Below are 26,439 nucleotides of genomic sequence, written 5' to 3'. Positions count from 1 at the left end.
CGGTTGAGGTTTGAACTCAAGAACATGGAGGTTTGCTGGGGAAAAAAAGCATATTAAAATAAATAAAAAGCTTGTTTTGGTCTTGTAATGTTGAAATCATAGATGAAAAAGGATGTCTTAAAAATTTATTACCGTATAATCCCTATTAACTGCCCCGGGCACTTAGAAAATTGTGAAAAGGGGGCGGTTATTTTGGTATTCTCTTTATAATATTTAATGTCATATTTTAACTTCAAAAATCTTTTGAAAAAAAATGATAAATTGAAAGAACCACTGAAATAATGTCTAACTATACTTTAACTTGTCTTTAAGTGAAGATAATCCACCCAAATTATGCTGAATGATTCATTTTCCACAAAGAAATGGGATAATAGACAAGTTTCATTTTCACTTTCTTCAAATTTGGGCAGAATTTTGATAGGATTCTAGATGATTTAAATCACTGTAAAGGGGGCCCTTATTACCTGACAATTGAAAAAGACCTAGGGGGTGCTTATAGGGGCAGGGGCAGTTAATAGGGATTATATGGTAAATAAAATGTTGAAGTGGCATTCCTTCTTGATTAATCAAGTAATCAAACAAAAGTAAAACTTTGCAAGTGTAGCTGTTTTATTTTATAAATTGCCCTGATTAATACAGTTACATAAAAAACACACTTACAACCAAGTGCCAGCAATGTACGATTTTACTTTGTTTGCATGATCAATTTTACATTAATGTATAATTATTATAAGTCACGGTGAATGAAAATTGCTTCATCGTAAGCATCCATTTATTATAAGTGTGTTCTATATAACCATTTTTTCCTGTATTACTAACTTAACTGATCAATTAAGACAAGTACAGTCAAACTTCAATATCTCAAACTAGGTAGGACTGAGGTAAAACTTCAAGTTATTCGAGGATTTGAGATATCGAGCGTAAAATATTAAAAACAAAAATCCAAACTTTCTGCTCGAGAAACCATTATTGATTAAATATGAAAAATTAATAAGATTTATATAAGCTTAATGTAAATGTTTTGACTGAATATAAAGGTGCAGAGATTTAGAAAAGTAGGCACTGTTTTAATGTTGGTACAAACACTGATATCTCAAATACAATGGCTTAATCTTTGTCAAAGTGATTTAGAAGTCACACTTATTCGTTATGTATGTTACCCTGGATATCTCAAATCCTTGCCAAATATCTAAAAAGTTTTTCATGGTCCCTTTGAGTTAGACAAAATGGGGTTTTATTGTATTTTGTTCTCTCTTCTTTTCATGAGTTGAAAATAGGGTGCAAGTAAGTTTTTAGCTCACCTGCATAAGCCTTCACCTGAGCCTTCAAGTGAGCTTTTCTCTGATGTCTTCTCAAGAACCAATGGGTCAATTTCAACCAAACTTGGCACAGAGTATTCTTAGGTATAGGAGACTCAAATTTGTTCAAATACTGTCTTCCAAAGGAAGATAACTAAAAAATAATGAAAATTGAGTGGATGTATCTAAAAATCTTCTTCTCAAGAATCTGTAGGCGAAAAATGAATCAGTGGGCGAAATTGAAAGGACAGCTTGACATAATGTAGATTCAAGTTTATTCAAATCATGACCCCGTGGTTAGGGTGGCCGGGGTCAAATTTGGTATTCAAAGTTTTACACAGAAATGTATAGGAAAAATCTTTAAAAATCTCAAGAAATCAAAAAATGTCAAGAACAGCCAAATCATGATTGGTGATATTAATATGGAAGGAATCTTAGGTAGTGTAGATTCAATTTTTTTGTTCATAGCATTACCCCCAAAGGATGGGGTGGGGGATGGAAGGTGGGTCCATAATAGGCAATATAAGTTTTACATGGAAATACATTATAGGAGAAAATTTTAAAAATCTTCTCAGTAACCGCAAAGCCATGATTGGTGATATTAATAAAGAAGCAACCTTAAGTAGTGTATATTCAGTTTTGTTCATTAATCATGACCCCCAGGGGTAGGGGGGCCATAATGGGCAATAAAAGTTGTACATAGAAAAACATGAAAAATCTTTTCTTTTTAAAAAAAAAAACAAAACAAAAAACCAGCGAAGCCAATGATTACATGGTGATATTTAATTCGAAGCATCCTCAGGTAGCATAGATTCAAGTTTGTTCAAGTTATAACTACTGGGGCTAGGGTGGGACCACCATATGGGATCAGAGTTTAGCATAGGAATATATATTAAATTATTTTCAATTTTTTAAGCAAATCCATGATTAGCAATATGGATCTAATGGAAGCATTCTCAGGTGATTTATATTTAGGTTTGTTCAAATCATGACCCCCCAGAGGTAGGGTGTGGCCACAATGAGGGGTCAGTTTTGCATAAGAATCTTCTTCTGAGGGACAGAAAAGCTATAGTTAGTCCAGCGATTTTTTTCCACCCATTGGGAAAGGGTCCGGTACTGGTTCAATTGGGAAAAATAACTTCGAAGAAGAACAATGAGAATTTTGTCTCATTTAATGAAATATAATGTATTTGGCGCTTATTCCAACTTAATTACCTATAACTACGTGTTTTAAAGAATAAGCAGGAAGTACTTATTGATTCTTTTATCAATGTCCCATGTTTTCACATTTTCATGCTTTCAATTTGTCAAAATGTATAACACGCCTTAACTTTTCAATACTGAACTGATTTGTGCATTTTCCTTTTCCATGTGCTCAGGTGAGTGATGTGGTCCATAGGCTTCATGTTAGACCATTTGTGGACAACTTTAGCCATGGAATAACAATTGTACAATATAAATTAAAGATGAAAAGTGATGCATTTACACAATTATTTCATTATCTCCTTTTCAGGTTGTAATCCTACAATTGACCAGGCCAGGGTTTAAAATTAACACTCACCCACTCGCAAATTGTGAGTAAAATTTGGTGTGGGCTCATAAAATTTATAACTTGCTCGCCCACATGGCGAATGAAATTCTGCAGGGGCCGAATTCATTCGACCAGTCCCCTTACTGAAAAACAGACATTTCCATAGTTTTTTTATTCAAAACTCCCAACCAATGAAATAAATCACACCAATATGGTTCTATTGTTCGTAAATATCCTTCATCTTTTCCATTTAACAGTACTACATGATTTGTGAAAGCCCTAAAACGATCTTTTTTTCCTAGTCCGAATTTCCTTCATTCCTCGGTTGATACGTGAAAGATAGACAATTTTAATAACTCCAAACTACTTTTAAAAGTAATATAAATTGTAAGTGTTTTTACTTATTTCAGATATGTTGCAGTTAGATATTTAACATAGAAAATCTTATTTATGTACCTTTATTACTTCATCATTTGAACTTGAAGGAGCAAATACTTGTATTATACATCTTCTACCATGTAAAAAAAAAAAAGGATAGTAAAAGTAATGCTTGAATTCAATTTTATTTCCTTTGATTAAATATTTATATGACATTTGATTTTTAGAAAGTAAGAACTCCAATTTAAACAAATGTATTTATACACAATCATATTTTATTTGTTATATCTACTTTTGTCCCAGTGTCCAAAAAAAAGGAACAAATTTTTAAAAATCAAAGAAACTGACTGTGGGCTAACAAATTTACCTGTGGGCTCCTAAATTTGAAATGTTAGGAGCCCACATGGCTAGTGGAAATTTCAGTTAATTTTAAACCCTGCAGGCTGTTGTGATGTCTTAAATATAAGCTTAATTTACATTAGTTCATTGTTCTTTTGAGATCTGAACTGTGAATAGATGGTTTTTAACAGACGTGAATTTGCAAGAGATATTTCTCATTGGTCGTCTCATCATATTTTGTTTTTAGCTCACCTGAGCTGAAATCCCAAGTGAGCTTTTCTGTCAGATCACTAGCTCACCTGGCTGAAATCCCAAGTGAGCTTTTCTGTCAGATCACTAGCTCACCTGAGCTGAAATCCCAAGTGAGCTTTTCTGTCAGATCACTAGTTCACCTGAGCTGAAATCCCAAGTGAGCTTTTCTGTCAAATCACTAGCTCACCTGAGCTGAAATCCCAAGTGAGCTGTTCTGTCAGATCACCTATTATCTAGCCTTAAGTCTGTCTTTCTGTTCATCTTAAAACCTGACATATTTTTAGGCTTTTCAGAAAATATATATTTGGTCATTTTTAACCAAAGTTGGCAAAGGATCCTTTAATAGGTGAAGATAACAAACCCCTAAAAATTAAATCTATGAACAAAACGAATCTGTTAACAGCACATAGAACATTGAGCCCTGGAAATTCCAGGGAAGGGATCAGGTGCCTAGGAGGAGTAAACATCCATTATTGACTAAGTCACACCCTCTGTAAGACATATATTTATCAGGGAGATGGAACGTGAAACCTAAAATTTTTTGTTGTTATTTGTCTTAATTGTTTTAAAAGTGGGCATCTCAAGTGTCATAATTTGCGAAATGAAATTTTCCTTTTTTAATGGAGTACTTCACAGAAAATGTTAGGCTATCTAAATTTAATTCCCTGGTTCTCAGGCCAATTTTCTCCAAAACAGAGGGCAGCATTTTATTTTTCATTTTATTGGCAATAAAGTAGATGAGGGAGTAATTTTTTTTAATTTTAATTTCCGAATTTTCTTTAACATAAATATAATATTTTTAATCACAGATATATACTTTCCATTTCTGGTCAAAATTTCTGCTTTATCCATTGCTTAACAGCGTGAAAACATCGTAGGTAATGTCCTCGAATGTATTTTCAAATGAAATAGCCAAAATCTCATTGTAAATGGCTACCGGAAGTGATATTTGAATACTAAACTACGAAACAAATGAGGTCGGAATTTTTTGTTCCCGGATTGGTCTCCGGAACACCAACTTTTTATTTTATCAAAAATACAATAAAATCGGCAATGCGGCTACCTCACAACGGATGCGCGCGGGCCTGAGAACCAAGATTTCAATTTTATATGGCCTTAGATACTAAGTATACCTACAGAACAAATCAAAAACAAAAAAGAAATGCTATTAGCAGTCTACAGTAGCATTGTTAGATCTGATTTGATTCAAATGTATTTAACTATGTAACAATACATAAATGGATTGGGCAGCATGCAGGCATAGCCTATGTAAGCCCTCTCCACAATGTTAGATCTGCAGTTAAAAAAACCGTTTTTACGTATAATTCTCAGTTGCTAACTTGTATAATATGTCTTAATTCTTTGATTGGCAGTTTGATGAGCAGAACGATCTGACACACACTGATCACTCTCTGCTTGCATGAAGAACAACCTGATTTCTTAAGGCTGGTGATGACGGGCCAGGAAATGTCCATGATGTATTAAAACATGAAGAGAGAAGGTATTTATAGGTCATAATTACTTTTTACCAAATCAAAATCACACACTAAACTTCAATTTTGTCGGAGAGAATAAATATACGATTAACATATAATTACTGCAAGGGAGGTTATTCAAATTGTAAACAATAAATTGTCAAGAATGTTAACCATGCACCCTAAATAATGCTGGGTCCAAAGAAAATTTTAAGCATTGGAAATGGAAACTACTAACAAGGATATTAGTAGCTAGCTATTCAGTAGCTTGCACCACACAACATTGTCACATTGAAGTGAAAAATGGTGTATTAAATCAACCATTGGGGGCCCTAAGGTGTGCATTCAATTTTTTTATGCCCTCCTTCGAAGAAGGGAGAGCATATTGCTTTGCTGCTGTCAGTCGGTTGGTCGGTCTGTTGGTCTACTTAGTTTCTGTTCATTTTCTTCACAACCGTTGCACATACTGAAATGAAATTTGGTATACCGATATATCAGGTGAATAGCTAGGCCAATTAAGTTCTGTTTAAGGCATGGTCACACCATTTTTGACAGTTATGCCCCTTGGACTTACAAAAATTCCAATTATTTGCAGTTTCCATTCATTTTCTTCGCAGAGCTTGCACATACTGAAATGAAATTTAGTATACAGATATATCAGATGAATATCTAGGTCAAGTTCTGTTTTGGGTACAGTCGCACCATTTTTGTGAAATTCAGGGCCCATGGATAATTTAGGCCTTAAGCATGAGCCTTAGTATTTTTAATTTTGAAAAAACATTATTCCTTAATTTGAAACTCTTCTCTAAATATTGACATAAAGCAGGCCAATGAGTTTTATTTTTATAATAATTTAACACTTGGTTCTCTATCAAAATTATGATATTCAATAGTTCTGTTTGATATTACATTTAGTGAATCTGGTTTTGTATATATTAGTGAATACTGTTTAGGTTCAGTTTTCCTTAAAATGCTTGCCCTTGTGTAAGTAAAAATAAATAAATAAATTTAAAAAAGGAGCAAAAGATGTGGAATTTATAAGAAATGACATAGAGCTGCTGCTATTGAACCATTTGAAGTTAAAGTCTTTTAAGACTACCTAATATAGTTGTATTCATTTAGTTGGCTCCAATGAGTTTTGTATATATTATGTACTTGGGTGGCTGTTGTGACACATGGACTTCTTATCTTGAGAAGGGAGGAGGTATGAATGCAAAATTGAAAAAAAAACTCAGTTGAAAAGTGTTTATACATGAAAACTGTTTTCCTGATCTGTTGAACTTGTATCTTAAAATAATTAAAGTGAAATGGGAAATTGATTTGTAAAGTAATTCAGTTCATGCTACTTTTACAATATAATATGTGGTACGTATTGAGATATTTAGGCATGCATGCATGCGTTTCATTCTTATAAATGATACACATAGCATTTAACCAACAGCAGTCTACAAATACAATTTATATCTAATCAGACTTTTGTGCCATAACATATTGGAGGGCTTTTGTTGGTAATTCGTACATATTAGCACACTCCTTAATGTCTGAAGTGAGTTAACTCCTCAACACAATGTAGGAGTTATCTGTCTTGTCATTGTCACTGATTACCAAAAAAAAAAAATATAACTGATGTTTGTAGGGCAGAAAAAAATATTGATTTTTCACCCACATACTGAACTATTTTCTGATAATTATTTTTTTGCTAGGAAGTTGTGCATTTGTTCCTGTGACCAATATTTATAAGGCTTTCTTATGTTGATTATAAAGTGAAGTGGGGTATCCTCTTGCAAAGAGCGATGATATCTATAAATCAAGGCAATATTTGACATTGATCCGGATGCAAATTACACCACTTCTGTTTCAAGTAAGACATAACCCACAAACAAACACACACGCACACACACACATACATGATTGCATTTCTATATCCCAATTCCTTTCTAAGGAAATAATTACATTGCGACCCCATCCTCTTGTCCCCTCGATCCCCTTCAAAATGTGTGTTTTTTACCACCACCCCCTTTTAAAAACAAAGTTTTTAGGTAATCTTAACATTGATTGATGCATGAATAAGAGTTTAAAAATGGTTCATAAATGATTAATTTATTTTAATATTAATTATGAAATAACTGTACATGGTTTGCAAAAAGACTTCTTTTTGACTTTTAAATTATGGATTGGGCCAGTTTTCTTTACAAAATTTAACATTATACATCATTCTAAATTTTATTTTAATATTCTAAATCAAGAACTTGTCTGCATTAATATGGAATTTTATTAAAAGGGAATAAAAATAAAGTGTATTTATTTGTTTTTGTTTTTTTAAATTTGCTACGAATTTCTTGTTTGTAAAATTAATTAATCAATCTGCTTATTTTTAAGGTATGTAAATTATTTCCTTTTGTATTGCTGACCCTCAGACTTTGGGTCTTGAAGTTGATATGTCTCCATAGTGACAGTACCTGCAGGCACTAGACTAGCTTACGTTGATGTACGCTAGCATATTATAATGAAGTGTGAAATCTGGAAATGATCATTATAAAAAAAAATGACAGAAAAATGAATGTCTTGGAAGAAGTATAAAATCCTGTCAGAAAATATTTGATATACATACATCAATCCCATAACAAGACATAGTGTGGTTGACAAATGAGAGTTGATTGGGTCTTGATATAAAAGGATTATAAAACAAACGTATTGATCCAAGAGTACTTTAAGCGAAACGGATGAAAAATCTGATTATTCCTAGGAGCTGGACTTGTCAGATGATTCAATCTTCACTTACTGTTGGAATCGTTAAGTTTCGGGTTTGCTATTGGCCTAGAATACATTTTTCATGATCTGCTTTTTTTTCACACTGAATGACTGAGTGACATAGATACACTTTACCATTGAGCTTATGTAATGATGTCAGAGGTTTGGCTGAAGCACATGTTAGTTAGCACTGAATAGAGTGTCCTGTGAATCGAGTCTCTAGCAGCAATAGTATACTTAAAAAGGATGGAAAAAGAAGATTTCCCAATGGTTTCCCTTATTGGTAAGTTTTAGAATAATGAATGAAATCATATGGTTCTTGATTATTGTGCTGTGGTTAAACTTTCCAGTAATGTATACACTAATTGTCATCATATATTATTGTGGTTAATGCATCATGAAGTTTTATCATTAAAACAAGAGGGCTTATTATCAGTGCATGATAATTGCTTTTTTATTTATCTTTGCATATATATCTTCTTGAGAGAGTTAGAATATATAATTTTTAGTGTTTTATTCAGTATGAAAATAGATTATTTAAAGGGTTATTTATATATAAATCCTTAAAATTTTATTTACAGATTTATTTGTAAATAATATTCTCAGTGAAATTATTTTAAATCCCCCCCAAAGGGGAAGGGGAGGGATTAATTGTCACAATTTTATTCAGTGTATTGGAGAATACCCCCCACCTCCCATATTGTTAGAAATTCTTCTTCCTCTATGCTCCTGGCCATAAGATGGCCCTTGTGGTGCAGTGGTTAGAGTGTCTGCTCTAGAGTCGCGAAGTAAGGAGTTGATCCTTAAGTGGTGGGTTCGAATCCCAGAGTGGGAAGTGGAGAACGGTCCTTAGAATTAGACTTTTTAAATCGAGGTCCCGTGTCACAGAAGGTGCAGGCACAAAAAAGATCCCTTCCTGCTCAATGGCCCTGAGTGCTAAGTATAGCACAAAATTTGTAGCTCTCCACCTGCAAGTGGTGGTGTCTCCATACGAGTGAAAAATTCTCGAGAGGGAAATTAACATCACACAAACAAAACAAATCTATGCTCCTGGATATTCAACAAACAAATTTAATCTATAGTTATGATGAGGAAGGGTGTCTCTTCCAAAACTGTGACTTTCATGGCTCCTGAGTCAGGAGTTTTTGTGTTAGGGTGGGGCGCTGTTGTTACATAGTGAAAATTGTGCATTAATTCTTTGAAAATCTCTTTTTCTGCTCCTGGGTATTAATAAACTTGCTACATACTTAGTTATGATGAGAAGGTTACCTCTTCTGAAATAGTGAATTTCATGGCCCCAGTGTCAGGGGTTCTGGTGTTGGGGGGGGGGGGTATTGATTATATGAGTATAGTGAAAATGCATTATTTCTTTAAAAACCTTCTCCTCTGCTCCTGGGTATTATGCAGATGAACTACCTTCAGGGTTGTGATGAGCAAGGGTCATTCTTCCAGGATTGTGAATTTCAAAGCCCCTGGGTCAGGGATACTTTAAAGGGGGGTGCCAGACTCTAATGATTATATACTCAAAATGAATCAATTAATGCTTTGATAAGACTGCGGAAAATTAACTGGCAAAATTGGAAATATACAGCTTACGTCATTTCTATCTGTTACAATCAAAACATTCAGTGATAGACAATGAAATGGGCTTTCGACGTGGACGTTTGGAAAACATGGGATTGAAATTGCAGATCGAAATTCATTTTCAATCCACCTCAGCTACGCTAGAAGGTACATTATTACTGACTGACCCAGAAGATAAATAATTTCAATTTCGGTACAGTTTGAATTTTTTTGTCCATTGTTTTAAATGAATAAATATTTAACGGAGAAATATTTCATTTCTGTTTGGTAAATATATGTATATCTTTGTGGGGGGTGGGGGGGGGGGGGGGGGGGGGGGGGGGGGGGGGTTTGAACGATTTTTAAATAAAGTTGTCCAACAGTTTTCAGTGAGAATAAGTATAAAACTCATACACTCTTATAATCTTAGAAATAAAATATATTGTCATGTAAAGCCATGACCTGACTCGACAATTTTTAACCCCCCCTCCCTTCTAGAATCAAATATCTCCTGAAAAATAATCTTTGTCTTGTATTATCTTTCGCGTTCTTAAAATTATAAGCTAAAACTCATATTAACGTGAACTTCAAAGAATATGTATTTGGGAGTTAAAATATAGTTGATTTTTGGATCATACATTCACTCTTTGCGTTGAAAACAGCTCAAGTGGATTGAAAATGAATTTTGATCTGCAATCTCAATCCCATGTTTTCCAAACGTCCGCGTCGAATTGTACCCGCCCATTTCGTTGTCTATCACTGAATGTTTTGATTGTAACAGCTAGATAGAAATAACGTAAGCTGTATATTTCCAATTTTGCCAGTTAATGTTCCGCGGTCTTATCTGCTCCTTGATATTAAACATTTATGATGAGCAAGCTAGGGTGCCTTTTCTAAATTTGTAAAATGTTTGGTCCCAGAGTCCAGGGTTGCTGGTTAGAGCACTACTGATTATTGCTGATTATTACTGATAAGTATAAGGAATGCATTTTTTAAAACTCCCTTACTCTGCCTTTGGGTATTTGAAAGTAACCAAACTTAAAGCATGCTAAGTGTAAAGTTATGATGAGCAATGAGTGCCTCTTTCAAAATTGTGAATGTCATGGCCCGGTTGGCCTCTGCTCAGAAAAACACAAACAAAATTCAAGTGATGAAAGTTGTTACATGATGCTCATGTGACCATTAAGGCCCATGGGCCTCTTTTAAAGATTATTAAACAGGTAAAATGAGCAAATTCAAAGAATTGTGGTCCCCTGTTTTCGGTGTCTTTGTGGGTGAGATGTTATTTTCTTGATATACCGTATATATCAGGTTATTTTTACGAATTTTGGCTGAAATAAGGTGATTAAAATTTTTATGTGTTAATTTTTTACAAATTGAGCATGTCCGTAAAAACTAAAATCATCGAAGGTGAAATTCCAGATCAGTGTTTTAGCACTTTAAATGCATTTATACACAAATAGGCCTAATGCTCCTGGAAAACCCGATGTAAAAATCAAAATGAAATTATTCCCGTGATATCGAATGTTGATTCATTAAATTATGATATGTTTGTTCATTGAATTAACTTTATATATCATGTGCCCTTCTTACGAGGGCCGTTCAAAAATTATGCGGACTGTGCTATTATTTACTCTTACAGACGTCATATAGTTATGAAATTTCACAGAAATATGTATCTTAAAGAGTCGAATAAATTTTGGGCAAAATTTCTGTATTTTAATAAAATTCTACTAAAATTATCGGTAAGTTGATATTGCTGATGGAGAGGTACAGAGCAGGACAAAAAATTAGAAGCAAAAGCATACGGGATCCAAAATTTAATTCATTAATACTCTATAATTCGCGATATTTTTCGACAATTTTCTCGTATATATTTTTAAATTGTTCTATTATTATGTATAAAATTTAGATTTCTGATGTGATATTTGAAGTATTTACAGAAATATAGTGATTTTTCTCTGATGCGATCCCCGTGAAAACGACTGTGAAAATGACGTCTCTTGAATTGACGGTGCACCACACTTTTGTTAAATTATGTGTAATGCTCGAGATATCGCCAATATAGATCCAAAATATGCATAATAAAACATGTAGTAAACTAGGGTATTCATGACATTTGTCCACAACTAGCAAATTGAAATTTTAGACCGTTAGACCTATGTAAAAATACGGGGGTACGGGAAGAAGATTATTGAAGAAAACTTTATCTGGATTGTAAAGAAAAAGTTCTTGATATCAAATTAAAGGATTTGTCACAAGAATTAAATATGTGAAGTATGAAAGCCCTAGCCCTAGGCCTTGAAAAAAAATTGTGTGTTTCGGGTAACCCCACCTACCCTAAAAAAAAATATGCCAATCCTAATGCTTTTTTTCTTCGATGTCTGAATTTATTCGATTAAAGTTCCTTTTATTTCTATGTAAAATCCATTTTTATCAGATTATTACTTTTTCATTCCTAAGAAACGTCTTTAAAACGCTTAGGCTTACAGTCAACATGAACGGAATTAAGATCAACATGCAAGCGTTTTTATGATGGATCCGACAGCATGGAGGGAAATCTTTTTGATTATTTCTGTAATTTAAAAGTATTGTGACATAGCTGAAATGGTATTGGGTGGTTACGTTCCGATTAAGTGTTGAACCCGCGTGTTTTCGTACTGCGTATGTATAAGCCAACTGGTATACATGCCCACAGGTGAACCAACATGTTTAAAAACGCACAGCCTGTGCCACAGGTACATATAATAAAATGTTTTTCCTATATTTCGAAAAGATTTTTATTAAAAAATCATAGATTTTGATGAATGTGTATTAGAATATTTTAGATGGCTTTTTTCATACAGAAAAGCCTGTTTGAATGTTTTGGAAAGAAGTTGAAAGACCCCACAAATGCAAGGACAAGCTGTACTGTAAACAATAATTAGATAACAAAAACATTAACAAAATTACAGCCTTAATTCTGATCAAAAATCTTCACTGGTAAAAAAAATATTTATAATTGCTTCACAATTACAATAAGGAATTGTGTTATAATTTATTGTTCTGAATTCAAACTGCATATGTAATGTAAATATATGTATATATATTTTTGACCCTGTTTAAGACTTCTGTGCTTTAATATATGTTGCATTTTCATGCAATTATATATGAAAATAAAACACATTGTTTGTAAATATTTTTCAGACACAAGTATCTTACTTGGTATTGTACAATCTATCAATTGTACCATCACGATGGATATGATTAATATTATTTCATATTACTGTACTTTAATATAATTTATATGTAATCATACTAAAATAATTGTATATGCCCCTGTAAAGGACCCTTGATTGGTGAGTAAACATACATTTTAATACTTTTATATAATAATTAGGATAATCAGTTAATGATTATGAATATGTGATTTGTGTAAAAATTAAAGTTTTCCCATGCAGAAGAGATTCAATAAAATAATTTTAAATTATCCAATATAAATTGCTATCTTTTTAATTCAGAACAAATCCACTCTGATTGTACCCACAAGGGTTAAACACATATTTGGAACTTAGCCACTCATATGCACTGAAATAAAGATAAAATGAAAATATTAAATCGACATGAAACTCGGTAAAATTTAGTTGTCTGATGTTTTTCAAACATGTTGGTGTTAAATATAATACGAAATAATATTCTCATGTATTGATTTTCTATATACATTAATTCCAGTGGTCATGAATACAAAAAATATAATAATAAAAAAATAATAAATCACTACCTACCTACCCTAATTTTGTCAACAGTGTTACCCTAAACACACAATTTTTTTTAAGGCCCTATAAATTCTTCAAAATTATGGCCAAGGTTTGTTTTTTACAAGTAAGTCAAACTCATAGGTCAAAGGGTCAGAGTTCTTGGTATCCAATGAAAGGTCTTCTCAGAAGGATTACATAAGTGAAGCATGAAAGCCCTAACCCTTACCATTCAAAAGTTCTGGCCAAGGTTAAATTTTTAGCTCACCTCAACGAAGTTGGGGGGAGCATATGTGATACCCTCGGCGTCCCGGGTTAAGGTTAAGTTTTTTGGAGCAGTTTTCTTTTTAAGTACTTCTATGTCCTATATTGATTAGACATGCATGGAAGATGTTTCTAATGTGTTTCATTGTACCAGTCAAAGTTTCAGATGCTGCAATTTCAGCAAAGGAATGACCAGGTTAATGTTTTTGGTGCAGGTTAACATTTTTGGTGCACTTTTTGGTGTAGGTCTCATTTCTGAGTAACTATAAGCCCTATGTTGACCAAACTTACATGGATGGTACATCTTAGGATGCATACTACCACTTGCTTCGGATGCTGAATCTGACCTACATTTTCCGGTTGAGTGAACAGGTTAAAGTTTTTGGTGCAGGTTTCATTTTGAAGATACTATGAGCCCTATAATGACCAAACTTGCATGGATGGTACATCTTAGGATGCATTCGACTAGACTTGCTTCGGATGCTGAATCTGACCTACATTTTCCAGTTGAGTGAACAGGTTAAAGTTTTTGGTGCAGGTTTCATTTCCAAGTTTCTTTGAGACATATAATGACCAAACTTGCATGGATGGTACATCTTATGATGCATACTACCAATCTTGCTTCGGATGCTGAATCTGACCTACATTTTCCGGTTGAGTGAACAGGTTAAAGTTTTTGGTGCAGGTTTCATTTCCAAGTTACTATGAGACATATAATGACCAAACTTGCATGGATGGTACATCTTACGATGCATATTACAAGACTTGTTTCAGATGCTGAATCTGACCTACATTTTCCGGTTGAGTGAACAGGTTAAAGTTTTTGGTGCAGGTTTCATTTCCAATGTACTATGAACCCTATAATGACCAAACTTGCCTGGATGGTACATCTTAGGATGCAAACTACCAGACTTGCTTCGGATGCTGAATCTGACCTACATTTTCTGGACGAGTAAGGCCTAAAAAAAAAATATGTTTGTTTCCTGTAACCCGACCGACCCATTCAAATTATCCCCGGGTGGATTTTTTTTTCTGACAAATGGCAAAACTTCGTTTGATCAATCAGCTGATTCCATTTATTGAATTTGAAAAAATACCTTGTAGCTTAATTTGAGACATAAAATATGTCAACTTAGTGTACATTTACCTTAAATATAAAGAGTAATCATTATTGTAACAACAGTTTCCCCCTACAACTTTCTGAAGTTTGTTTTCTGCCGCTTGGCAGCCATTTTGGATGCCATATTGGGTGTCCACTGTAAATATAACACCTGGTATTTTCGGTCCGGGTATGTTTGACCATTCATAAGCAAAAAAAAAAAAAAAATTTCCGACCTACCGACCCTTGATTTTTTGGGAATGTTACAGGAAACAAACTTATTTTTTTTTTAAGCCTAAACAGGTTAAAGTTTATGGTGCAGGATTCATTTCCAAGTAACTTTGAGCCCTATAATGACCAAACTTGCATGGATGGTACATCTAAGGGTGCATTCTACTAGGCTGGCTTCAGAAGCTGAATCTGACCTACATTTTCCGGATTAGTGAAAAGGTTAGTTTTTTATACAGGTTTCATTTCCAAGTAACTTTGAGCTCTATGTTGAACAAACTTGCATGGATGATACATCTTAGGATGCACACTAATGGACTTGCTTCAGATGCTGAATTCGACATACATTTTCCAGATAATAGACCTCGTAAAAGTTATGGGTGCAGGTCTATCACCAAGAAACTATAAGGCTTATATAAACCAAAGTTGCACAAATGATGCATCGAGGGATGAAAACTCTCAATCTTGCTTCAGATGCTGGATTTTAATTACATTTTCATGATGAAGAACTAGTTTTAAGTTTTTATAAAGGACTATTCCAAAGTATCAAAATTGCATAAATTTTGCATTTTTGGATGTACACTTTTTGTTGGTTAAGTGTGTGACTTAATTTGCCTTACTTAAAGACAACATTCGTTGAGGTGAGCTCTGTAATCTCTGATTACCTATGTTTTTGATAAGTACATATATTATATTAAACAATTTAAGACATATTCCAAATTCTTCTGTCCCCTGCTTTCAGGAAAGCGAGGGGACATTAAATCTCATTTGTCTATCAGTCTGTTCATCTGCCACAAAAAGTTTAACCTTGCCCATAACTTTTGACTTAGAGGCTATGACTTCCATATTTAACATGTGTGTTCCTTATGACAAGGTCTTTCTTTGGCTACCACCAAATTTGACCTTTTGACCTTGGAGCTTGACCCACTTTTACACAAAAATTCCAAACTTTTACTTTGGCCATAACTTTTGAAGGGTAGATACTAGGACATTCATACTTCACATATATGTATTCTTTGTGGGAAGACCTTTCATTAGATACTAACAACTTTGATCTTTTGATCCTGACCTTGGAGATATATAAAGACAAAACAGTGCTATTTGATATTTCTTCGCAATTGACTTAAGTGAAAATTCTTAATTTACTAACTTAACCTAAGACTGACGTACCCAATATTGCATGCTCTGGTCCAGTGTACTGGAAAAATAATCTTAATGTTTGTTTCAAGGCTGAAAATATAAATTACAAAGCTAGTAAGTGTTGTATAAGGTTTGAATTATCTGTTGCTGTATATTGGGTGTGGTAACCAGTCTACCACTGCATCTTAAGATTCTGTTCTACTTCTTCTTTTGTTCTATCTAATCTAGAATTACATTAAGTGTGTGTATAGTATTATAATGATGTACTTTGTTCTCATAAAAGTTCTAATAAAAGTCTATCACTCAAAACAAAAAACAGCTTGTTTGTAATGAAAAACATTCACTAATATTCTTATAATAATCAATAAAAAAGTGTTTGTTTCCAGATCTCATTTCAGATATCATTGGATAGAGAAGCTGGGTGATCAAATTATTTGTTTTGATTTTTGTTCAGTCATTTTTAGCTCAGCTGAGCCAAAGGCTCAAGTGAGCTTTTCTGATAAAAATGTGTCTATAGACTATATAATAAACTGTTTGAAAACTTATTACATTTTTAATTTTTAAGTAGAAAAAAAACCACTGGGCCAATTTTAACCAAACTTAAAAAGAGTTTCATTAGGTGTGGAATTCAAATTAGTTTAAATGAAATCTTGCATCTCAGATGATCCTCCACGAGAAGATGAAGAATAGGTGAATACATGTATTAATAGCATCTTTTTAAACTTTTCTCATGAACCACCAGGCCATCAAAGATGAAACTTTTGTCTGGAAGTTTTATAGGACAATGTTGTAAGAATCAAGTTTCTTCATAACTCTATTCTCCTTAGACCTTTCCATCCTTTCCTTCTTAAAACACTGCCTATGATGCTCTCAGAAGCTGTGATTTTTGCCCCCCACTTTCTGAAAGTAGGAAATATATTAAACTTGGTCTGCCTTTTCCATCTATTCGTCAGTTTGTCTGTGTGTAACACTTCCATTTCCAGAAGATATCTCAAGAAGCCTTTGAACTTTTACAAATAAATTTGATATTACAACTCCCTATGGCTAAAGGAAGACCCCTTTGTATTTGAGGTCAAAGATCAAGGTTATAAATTTATCTGTTGTATATTATGCTTATTACATGGTGACATCAAAGGTCATGGGCAGGGAAATAAATATTCCATATGCTAGTATAGTTTTCAAATTTCTGTAAGCTTTGCAATGAAACTTTTAGTCATGAATTTCTTTAACTTAGGAAAAAAAACTCAACTACTGGGGCCAAAATCTCAGCTGAAAGGTCAAGGCTGGCCTTTTATCTCCATCTGCCATCATATTTTTGTCTAGTTCTTCCACCCTCTTCTCTTTTATGAAGCATTGGATACAAATTGACAGTAAGCATTTCTGGAGTTGTGTTTGAAGATTATTGATAAGTGATTGTTAATTAAAATGATGAGATATATGTTGAACCAAAGAGTTTGTAAGCAGAGGGGCATATCAGAAACCATTAGCTAATGAAGATGCCTTGCCCACAAATTTACATCCCAACAAGTAGTTATTCACAAAACTAAATTCCTGGTAAAAATTTTGGTGGCCTGCTACATGCAACATTGAGATTTTCATACCTAAAAAAGATTACTGACATCTGCATTTATATATCTCTTTGTAAGATTAAAATATTCTGGTGAGCATAAATTTAAAGTAGCTCACATTTTGTTATTGTAAAAAATGTTTTGATGTAGGGAAGTTCTATTGAAAATTAAATTATACAATTAGGAATATATTATTGTGAATATATTACACTAAAGAAGAATTTGTTTAACATTTTAGGGAAATCACATAACGATTTTATACATGCTAGGTATAAACTTAAATTAGATTGAACAACTATAAAAATATTCAATTTTTGCACAACTGTACTTTTATTTTAGGTAATAAAGGTAAATTTGATTACAAATGACAGTTATAGTTTTTCTTGTCTGAAAATGACTTATAATTTGATGTTTACTGTTTGTTTTACGTAAGAAAAAGGAGTTCTCTCATTGATATTTGAATGAATTTTATATTTATTTCCGTCATCTTCCAATTTTAATTTATTCATTGTTGATTTCCTAAATGTAATCCTATTAAAATAGTCATTGATAACTTGAATAACTTCCAGAATTACTGTCATGATAATTATTAAAAATCATTTTTAATAACAGGGATTTTAAAAAAAAGTATTTTAAAAGTGAAATATAGAGATAACAAACATTATTCAAAGTCAGTCTATTTAAACAATGGAAACCAGGAGCAGAGCACACCTCCAAAAACACTGTGGTGGATCACATGCCATGGAGGAGTGAGCATCCCCTGCCAACCAATCACACCTATCATGTGCTTCTTGTAATGATCAGATTTAAACAAAGGAAAATTCCTTGGACAATTCAGCATGTAAATAATGGCCTAACAATACTCAGCATTTGACTTGATACATTGTATTTGCTGACAAGGTCATTGTATTGACCATAGAAATAGCAAAATGATTATGTCAAATGAAACTGTTGATATCTTTGTTTCATTAACTTGTTTGTTAATAGCAAGCATGCTTTGTTTTTAGAAATTATTCTTCTGCTGATCATGCTCTTTCATATTGAATCAACTAAGAGATATCTTACTATTTTGTGAAACAAATTATTTGATCAGTAATCTTTTTGTTAGGCCAACATTTTTTTATTTCCTGTTTTACTGGAATTTTTTTCAAAAATTTGAGTTGGGGGTTCGAAATAGAAATAAAATCTTCAAATTCAAGCAGTCGGTCAGAAAAATAAAAATAAAATGAAAAAAATGTAACAATTTTTATGCGCTTCGATCAATAGATCCTAGGCATATATTGTTTTCGTCCTGTCTGTTTGTTTATCTGTTTGTCTGCATGTCTGTCAGTTGTCAACTTTAACATTCATTATAACTTTTGAACCTTGAGAGATAGAGACTTGACATTTGGTATGCATACTCCACTAATAAAGTTCTTTCAAAAGACACCAAGGTCAATGACCTTGTGACCTTGACTGTGACCTACATGCTAAAAATAGCTTTTCGAACTTTCGCCATAACTTTCGAACCATAGGAGATAGAGACTTCAGATTTGGTATGCCTACTTCACTTATTAAACTCATACAAATGACACCAAGGTAAATGACCTTGTGACCTTGACTGTGACCTATATGCTAAAAATAGCTTTTTTTCCCCGAAACTTTCGCCATAACTTTTGAACCATAGGAGATACATTCTTCATTTTTCATATGCATACTTCACTAATAAAGTTCTTTTAAATGATACCAAGTTCAATGACCTTATGACCTTGATTGTAAACTATGTGTTAAAAATAGCTTTTTAACTTTCACCATAACTTTTGAACCTTAGGAGATGGAGACTTCATATTTGCTATGCATACTCCACTCATAAAGTTCTTTCAAATGACAGTAAGATAAATGACCTTGTGACCTTGACTGTTACCTATATGCTAAAAATAGTTTTTGGAACTTTGTTGCCACCGGGCGCATAGTGTTTCACAAACACATCTTTTTTTCTTTTTTTTTATTGAGAATGGAATTTTTTGCTGCCTGGTTCCTTTGGTAGAAAAGGGTGTTATTTGAAAAATTAATGCATGCAAAAAATTTATTATAATTTTTTTGGTATTCAATAAATAATTAGATTTGAAGATTTTTGAGTAGCTATCATATGGCAAGAAATATAGTGAGGCTTTTAATGGATCAGTTAAATTATTTCACAAGGGAGACTAATTAAAGAAAATCAATGTAATTCAAATTAATAGACACGTAGGTGGATAAAATGTATCCTATCTCTTGAAAACATATTCAAATATGCCTCAATGCTGTAACTTTCAACATGATTGTACAAAATACACGTCTTTACCATAAGTATATACATGTACATGTAAAATAGACTATGACAATACTCTGTTTACTGCAGAATTAAAAAATTTGGTAAAATTTGTATACTGTAAATCACTTTTTATTCGCGAGAACTTTATTTTCGCGTAATACGCGAGACAATGTGCTTGCGAAAATTTATTTCTCGCGTATAATAGTATTCCTTAAGATTATGTAGAGCATTAACCACAATTCGTGAAAATTTTGTCTCGCTAATCAAGAGTCAGTGACTATCTCACGAAAATAAGGTGTTGCGAAAATTTAGTGACCTACAGTAAGTGGAAATCTTAGCAAGACACAAATTTAGCGATTTCTACCTAAAATCTGGTGTTTTATTTTTAGTGAGAAGTAATTTTAGTGATTTTAAAATGCTAATAAAGAAGCTACTACAAATAATATTCAATTAATTTTTAGCGATATTCAGTTTTAACGATGTCAGCACCCTCATTAATAATGCTAAAGTTAAATCCTTGCTAAAAATTCTACTTATACGTTATGTGTAATTAACATGATATTAACGAGTGAAAGTTGTGACTCCAATTTCCTCAATCACACCACTTTCTACAGTGTTCTGTTCTGTCATTACACGTAAAAGAAAACATTATTGTATTAAAGATAAGTTTCAAAACAATCTTCAAGCCGTATTTCAATGCTTTGAAACAATTGTCAAAGATAATACATACTTGAAACCTCTCAAAACAAGGGGTTGACAGAACCTCAATTTCCGCGTGGCCCTCCGCATAACATTTGATTTTAAGATTTAACTGTTTCATCTATTTTATTCAATCTTTCATTAAAAGTTACTCTGAAATTAATGCTTTTTTTCTAATAAATGACATGTCACTTTTTAAAATGACTGGGTCTATTAAAGAATATACTAAACCCCACAATTCTGACATTTTGCCGCTAACTGTTATGCTGTGCAGTGACTATCCACGCTTCACATTCATGCTCATTAGTTTTGCCAACTGTGATTGGATGGATATATATATATATTAACCATAGCCAATGACAATTCATGTTTTAATAGGCTTGTAAAAATTTTGTTGACGTTTCTTTCATTTTTTTGGTGACTATAAATAAGTTATCAGCAGGAGAAACAAAAATAAAACTTGAAGTAGAGACTTTTATTTTTATTTCATTTTAGCCCAAAATAGGGTCAGCGCTCCCGTATAACAGGAAATAAAAAAAATGATGGCCTAGCTGATGCTGTGTAAAGCAGGTGACAAATGTTTCTTGGAACACTCTAGTTAATAAAAGTGGTAGGAGGCCAATTGAGTAAAAAGGCGGTAGACTTTTGCTTAAGGTGGTAGACTATATTTCTTGCATACTTGCCAACTCACCCGATTTCGTCGGGTCACACCCGATTTTTCAACCCGTAACCCGATTATTTTTTATGACCCGGCGGGTCATGCTTATCACCCGATTTTTGCCAAACAACCCGAAAATCTCCCGATTTCCGGATTTGGTTCGTAAATTAGGTTGCACTTTTAACTTCCAGTTAAAACCCAAGCTTAGATCTACGCGTAAACAATGCCGATGGATTAATTATCAGTGCAGGTGTAAACAATTAACTGGATGTTGTTTTGACAATTCAATGTTTGGAGTCAATTAAAATGGCTTCCGATAGAACTAGATCGTTATCAGGGCCAACAGGAACAAATTGAACCAAACACATGTCTCTGATTGAACCAAGAAAAAGAGAAACGATATTTATGTACATATCTAGGAATCTTGGGGAAAAAAAACTTTCATTCTAGATAAAATAAAGTGATCGAAGACAGTGTAGGCCTAACTTCACATTTAAAACATATTACAGTAGTTAATTAGTTAATAGAGAGGAAAAATAACTTCAAAACTGAAATTGGTATACTTTCAAATTTAGCAGAAACTGAAACATGTGAAAAGGCTTTTTAAAAAAAAATGCACACTTATATACTTCTGAATCAGGTCAATATTGAAATATGAAACCTTCAATTCTCTTTTTTAACATGTAAATTAAATCAAATTATATATGAATTATTTTGTCATAGTAAATTAAATCCTTTTTCAATAAAAGAATTCTCAATACACAAAAACTTTGTATATATATTATAAAATTTAATCATGGTAATTATGTCGTGAATGTCGTTACGCGTTATGACCAGATTTTTTACTTTCCAAATCTGGTCATGACCAGATTTTTACATGCTGGAGGTTGGCAAGTATGTTCTTGACTTGAAAGAAAAAAGATACCCATCAAAATCGCAGCTATACATATTTTCCACAATATTGACATTATTAATGACCTTATTTGATGTAAATCAAACAGATTACAACACAAATTCCAAGTAATTGTGTTGTCGTTTAACATCCCTCACAAGAACTTAACTTGGCACTGAGGGCCATTGTGTATGGAGTGGTCTTTTTAGTGCCAGCACCTGCTGCGACACAGGGCTTGGTTTATACGGTTTTGTTGGAAGGACCTCCACGTCAAATTGGGATTCAAACCTGCAACATAAGGATCAACTCCTTACTCTGAGACTGAGATGTTCTTACCACTGTGCCATGCATGGGGGCGACTTAAATCAGTTGTGAAATGCAAGAATGAATCTTAACATTCTTATAAATTTAGGGCGTGAAGAAATTGCATGTAAATTAAGTGAAGATCGAAATATGTAAATATATAAAATGAGTGTTTAGCTCAGTTTTAAGATACCATACAAAAGCATTATCAAACTTCATAGGCTGATACATACTGATGAGAGCTATTCAACTGCATCAATATTTTTGACCTTGACCTTTCCTTTGACCTTGACCTCACTTTTCTTAAATGAGTGTTTAGCTCGGTTTTAAAGGTACCATTCAAAATATTTTTTATCAAACTTTATATGTTGATACATACTGATGAGAGCTATTCAACTGCATCAACATTTGACCTTGACCTTTCCTTTGACCTTGACCTCACTTCAGAAATTAGTGTTAAACTTCATATGCTGATACACACTGATGTAAGCAATTCATCTGCATCAACATTTTTGACCTTTACCTTTCATTTGACCTTGACCTCACTTTTATCAAATTGTGATTCAGTTTTAAAGAAACCATTAATATTTTTTCAACTTCATATGCTGATACATACTGATGAGAGCTTTTCAACTGCATCAATTTTTTTTTTACCTTGACCTTACCTTTGACCTTGACCTCACTTTTCTTGAATTAGTGTCAAACTTCATATGCTGATACATACTGATGTAAGCAATTCAACTGCATCACTATTCAAGATATTCTTAAATTTCATACACAGATTCGAATTTTCATGTTGCATTACTGATATAACCTCAGCGGGGCATTCATGTCCTATGGACATATTTCTAGTTTTATCTTGATACTAAAGTACATGTAACGCATGACACCAAGGTTCATATAGCATCACTGATTTTCTAAAAATAACTGGTGGCTTGGTGTCACTATACCTGTTAATCTTCAGGACTTGACCATCAGATGTCTCCTTTTTAGTTGACTTTCACATCAAGCATACTTTCCACCCACATAAAATAAAAATCTCGCTGTGAACACTTTTCTTCCACTTAATCTCCTGTATTATAAATATGCAAAATAAAAGTGATGTAATTTGCATTGGGATCAATATCGAATGCGGCTTTGATTTATAGATAATTGCTCTTTGTGAGGAGATGCTCATCTTTGGGGTGCCCTTGTTATGGGTAAATGCTAACCCAAACACATACTTGACCCATATTACGGTTCAAAGTTTTAATTTATATAACAGAATTTTTTCATATTTAGGGATTTTAAAATAAATTATTTCAATTCATTTAATATTATTAGCTCACCTGAGCTGAAAGCTCAAGTGAGCTTTTCTGATCATATTTTGTCTGTTTGTAAACTTTTCACAATTTTGACTTCTCCAGAACCACTGGGCCAATTTCAACTAAACTTGCCTCAAAGCATCCTTGGGTGAAGGAAATTCAAGTTTGTTCAAATGAAGGGCCATGCCATCTTTCAAGGGGATATAATTAAGAAATAAACAAAATTTGGTGGCATTTTTTGTTTTAAAAATCTTCTCAAGAACCACCGGGTCAGAAATCAGGAAGTGTAAATTCAAGTTTGCTCATATCGGAGGTAGGGAGCACAATGGACGGTCAAAGTTTTACATAGGAATATACATGTATTGGAAAAATCTTTAAAAATCTTCTCAAGAAGAACAACGTCATGATTGGTTATATTTATACGGAAGTTCCAAAGGTTGTGTATATTCAATTTTAATTTGTTCAAATCATGATTCAGGGGATACTGGATGGGACCAAAATGAAATTTTCAAACTTATACAAAAAAAAAACACATTAAGTCAAAGATATGTAAGAATTCTTTGTTAGTGTAGATCAAGTAAATTCAAATCACAGAATACTTATTTCCATATCTTTATGCAGATTTAATGTTTAAAATATTGAAAGTTGTCTTTTTTAACTTGATACCGGTAGTATAAATTTGAAGGTGAATAAAATAATAATGATTTATTGTTTGATATTTATTTCAGTTGATTTGATACGCAAAAGCATGCTTTACTTATGAACAATTTTTAAAGCGAGGTAAATTATTGACAAACAAGTTGATGAAACAAAAATTTCAGCAGTATCGTTTAAAGTCATCATTTCGTAATTTCTTTGGTCGATACAATGACCATGTCAGCAAATATAATTGATCATTGAGTCAAATGCTGACTGACGTTTTTCATACTATTTGTTAGTCCATTATTTATACACTGAATTGACAACAGATTTTTCCATTATTTCACAATCATGACAAGGAGCACACGGCGGGTGTGACCGGTCAACAGGGGATGCTCACTCCTCCATGGCACCTGATCCAACCTCTGATGTTTTGGAGGTCTGTGTTTGCTCTGCTCCTCCATTTGTTTCATTTCTTTTCAGTTATCTTTTGCACAATTATTATTATTTTTTTTTGTTCATAAAAGAATTGGAAACTGCATGATTACTAACACTGTGCTCACACAGCAGCTGAAATTTTGTTGGTTATTGTAAAATGTGTATTGCCTTGGTTACTTAAGATAGAATTGATGACTGTTATTTAATAAATTGCTGTTTTCACCTGATGCAGTGCTAGCTGTTTCAAGTAAATTTGATACAAGTAGACTTGAGATCTGTATAATTCTCATTTTAATATAATGTTTCCTTTTGATCAGTTTTTTCGTTCTTTTGCTGAAGTTAAATAATCTTTAGTTTCCTTTAGTTTCTTCCTGCATGAAAAAATATCAATATAAAGATAACATAAGACCTTCTATCAATTATTTTTTTTTTTCATTTTGAATTAATATTAATACGTCGCTAATTTAAAATAGGTTATATTTAAAAATCAGATTTTCAAAAAAAATGTACTCCTACAGTTTTTGACAGATAACAGTCAGAATAGTGCTTTTAAAAAAAAATTACATAATCCTAGATAAAAGATTTATGTTATAAAATATGTGAACAGTAAAATGTTGCTAGAGGGTGTACAATGCCAACCATCAAAAGCAAATGAAAATCATCAGTTGTCAACACATTTTCTGGAATCATTTCAGTAAACCAAGTTCATTTACTGTTGTATTACTTTTTAAAGGAACGTCACTCTTTACATTAAAACTTTTTTCACCATTTTTAGTGTCATTTACCAGTTATTTTTTTAAATATAAACAAGACAAGGTATCAAAATTTCAATCTAATTTTTCTAAGCAATGCAAATTACATGTAAAAACGTTAAAAAATATAGTAAACAGTGGATATTTTCAAAGTAATTAAGTTTAAACCAGTAGAGCTACAGTCTTATCATAGACTTCTGGTGTTGTTTTCCTTTTCTTTCTTGAAAAAAGAAAATTTTATATTAAACTTGATCAACTTTCTGGGTGCAGAACAGTAGAACTCCCTTCATCAGAGACTTTTGCTTATCTGATATTGTATGGTTTCGGGGGATAAGTGCACTGATGCTGCAAAACCCAGTTGTGGTCTTAATATCTCTCCTATGTTTTAATCAATTTTGTGCTGTTAATGTTTCCTGAGACAATAGAATACTGACATAATCTGATATAGAAATAGCGCCTTTATCGGAAGTCTGACTTGATGATGTATCATTGCACTCGGTTTCCTTCAAAGAAAGTTTCAAAAGGAATAAATTTTGAAGTTCAATTTGAGGATTTTGTATGGCCAAACCATAGTTCTCCTGTGGAATCAAAGTTATGGCAGAGTGGTTTCTAAAGGGGGGAGGGGGCAGGCAGCTTGTCATAAAAATCTGAAATAAAAAAAAAAAAAATCAACTGACCAAAATTGTTTTTTGTTAAAAGATTTTTTCTTGCCAGAATGCATATTATGATACTGTAAACCAACTTTTATTCGTGACGACTTTATTTTGCGATGTACTAGGGTTAAACTAGTTCGCAACAATTAATTTTTGCGATCAAGCCTTTTTGGATCTGTTGTTTATAG

General features: G+C 32.9%; 1 protein-coding gene across 4 annotated transcripts in view; it reads left to right on the top strand.

The window, feature by feature from the left end:
* The window catches only part of LOC134273102 (nuclear hormone receptor HR96-like), a 100,792-nt gene that overhangs the window by 32,414 nt on the left and 41,939 nt on the right, over positions 1-26,439 (top strand). For 3 of the 4 annotated variants that reach the window (XM_062755282.1, XM_062755283.1, XM_062755284.1), the window contains one exon: positions 5,172-5,299. In XM_062755282.1, the coding sequence (XP_062611266.1) occupies positions 5,287-5,299 (13 nt within the window). In that variant the 5' untranslated portion in view covers positions 5,172-5,286. Of the gene's footprint in view, positions 1-5,171; positions 5,300-8,206; positions 8,308-26,439 lie in introns of those variants that run through there. The other variant, XM_062755281.1, reaches the window with a different exon arrangement.

The sequence above is a fragment of the Saccostrea cucullata genome, unplaced genomic scaffold, assembly GCF_032062105.1.
Source record: "Saccostrea cucullata isolate Sc308-1 unplaced genomic scaffold, CSIRO_AGI_Scuc_v1 ctg994, whole genome shotgun sequence".
NCBI lineage: Eukaryota > Metazoa > Mollusca > Bivalvia > Ostreida > Ostreidae > Saccostrea > Saccostrea cuccullata.
Note: the sequence above shows the minus strand (reverse complement) of the source record. Positions and strands in the feature narration are given on the sequence as shown.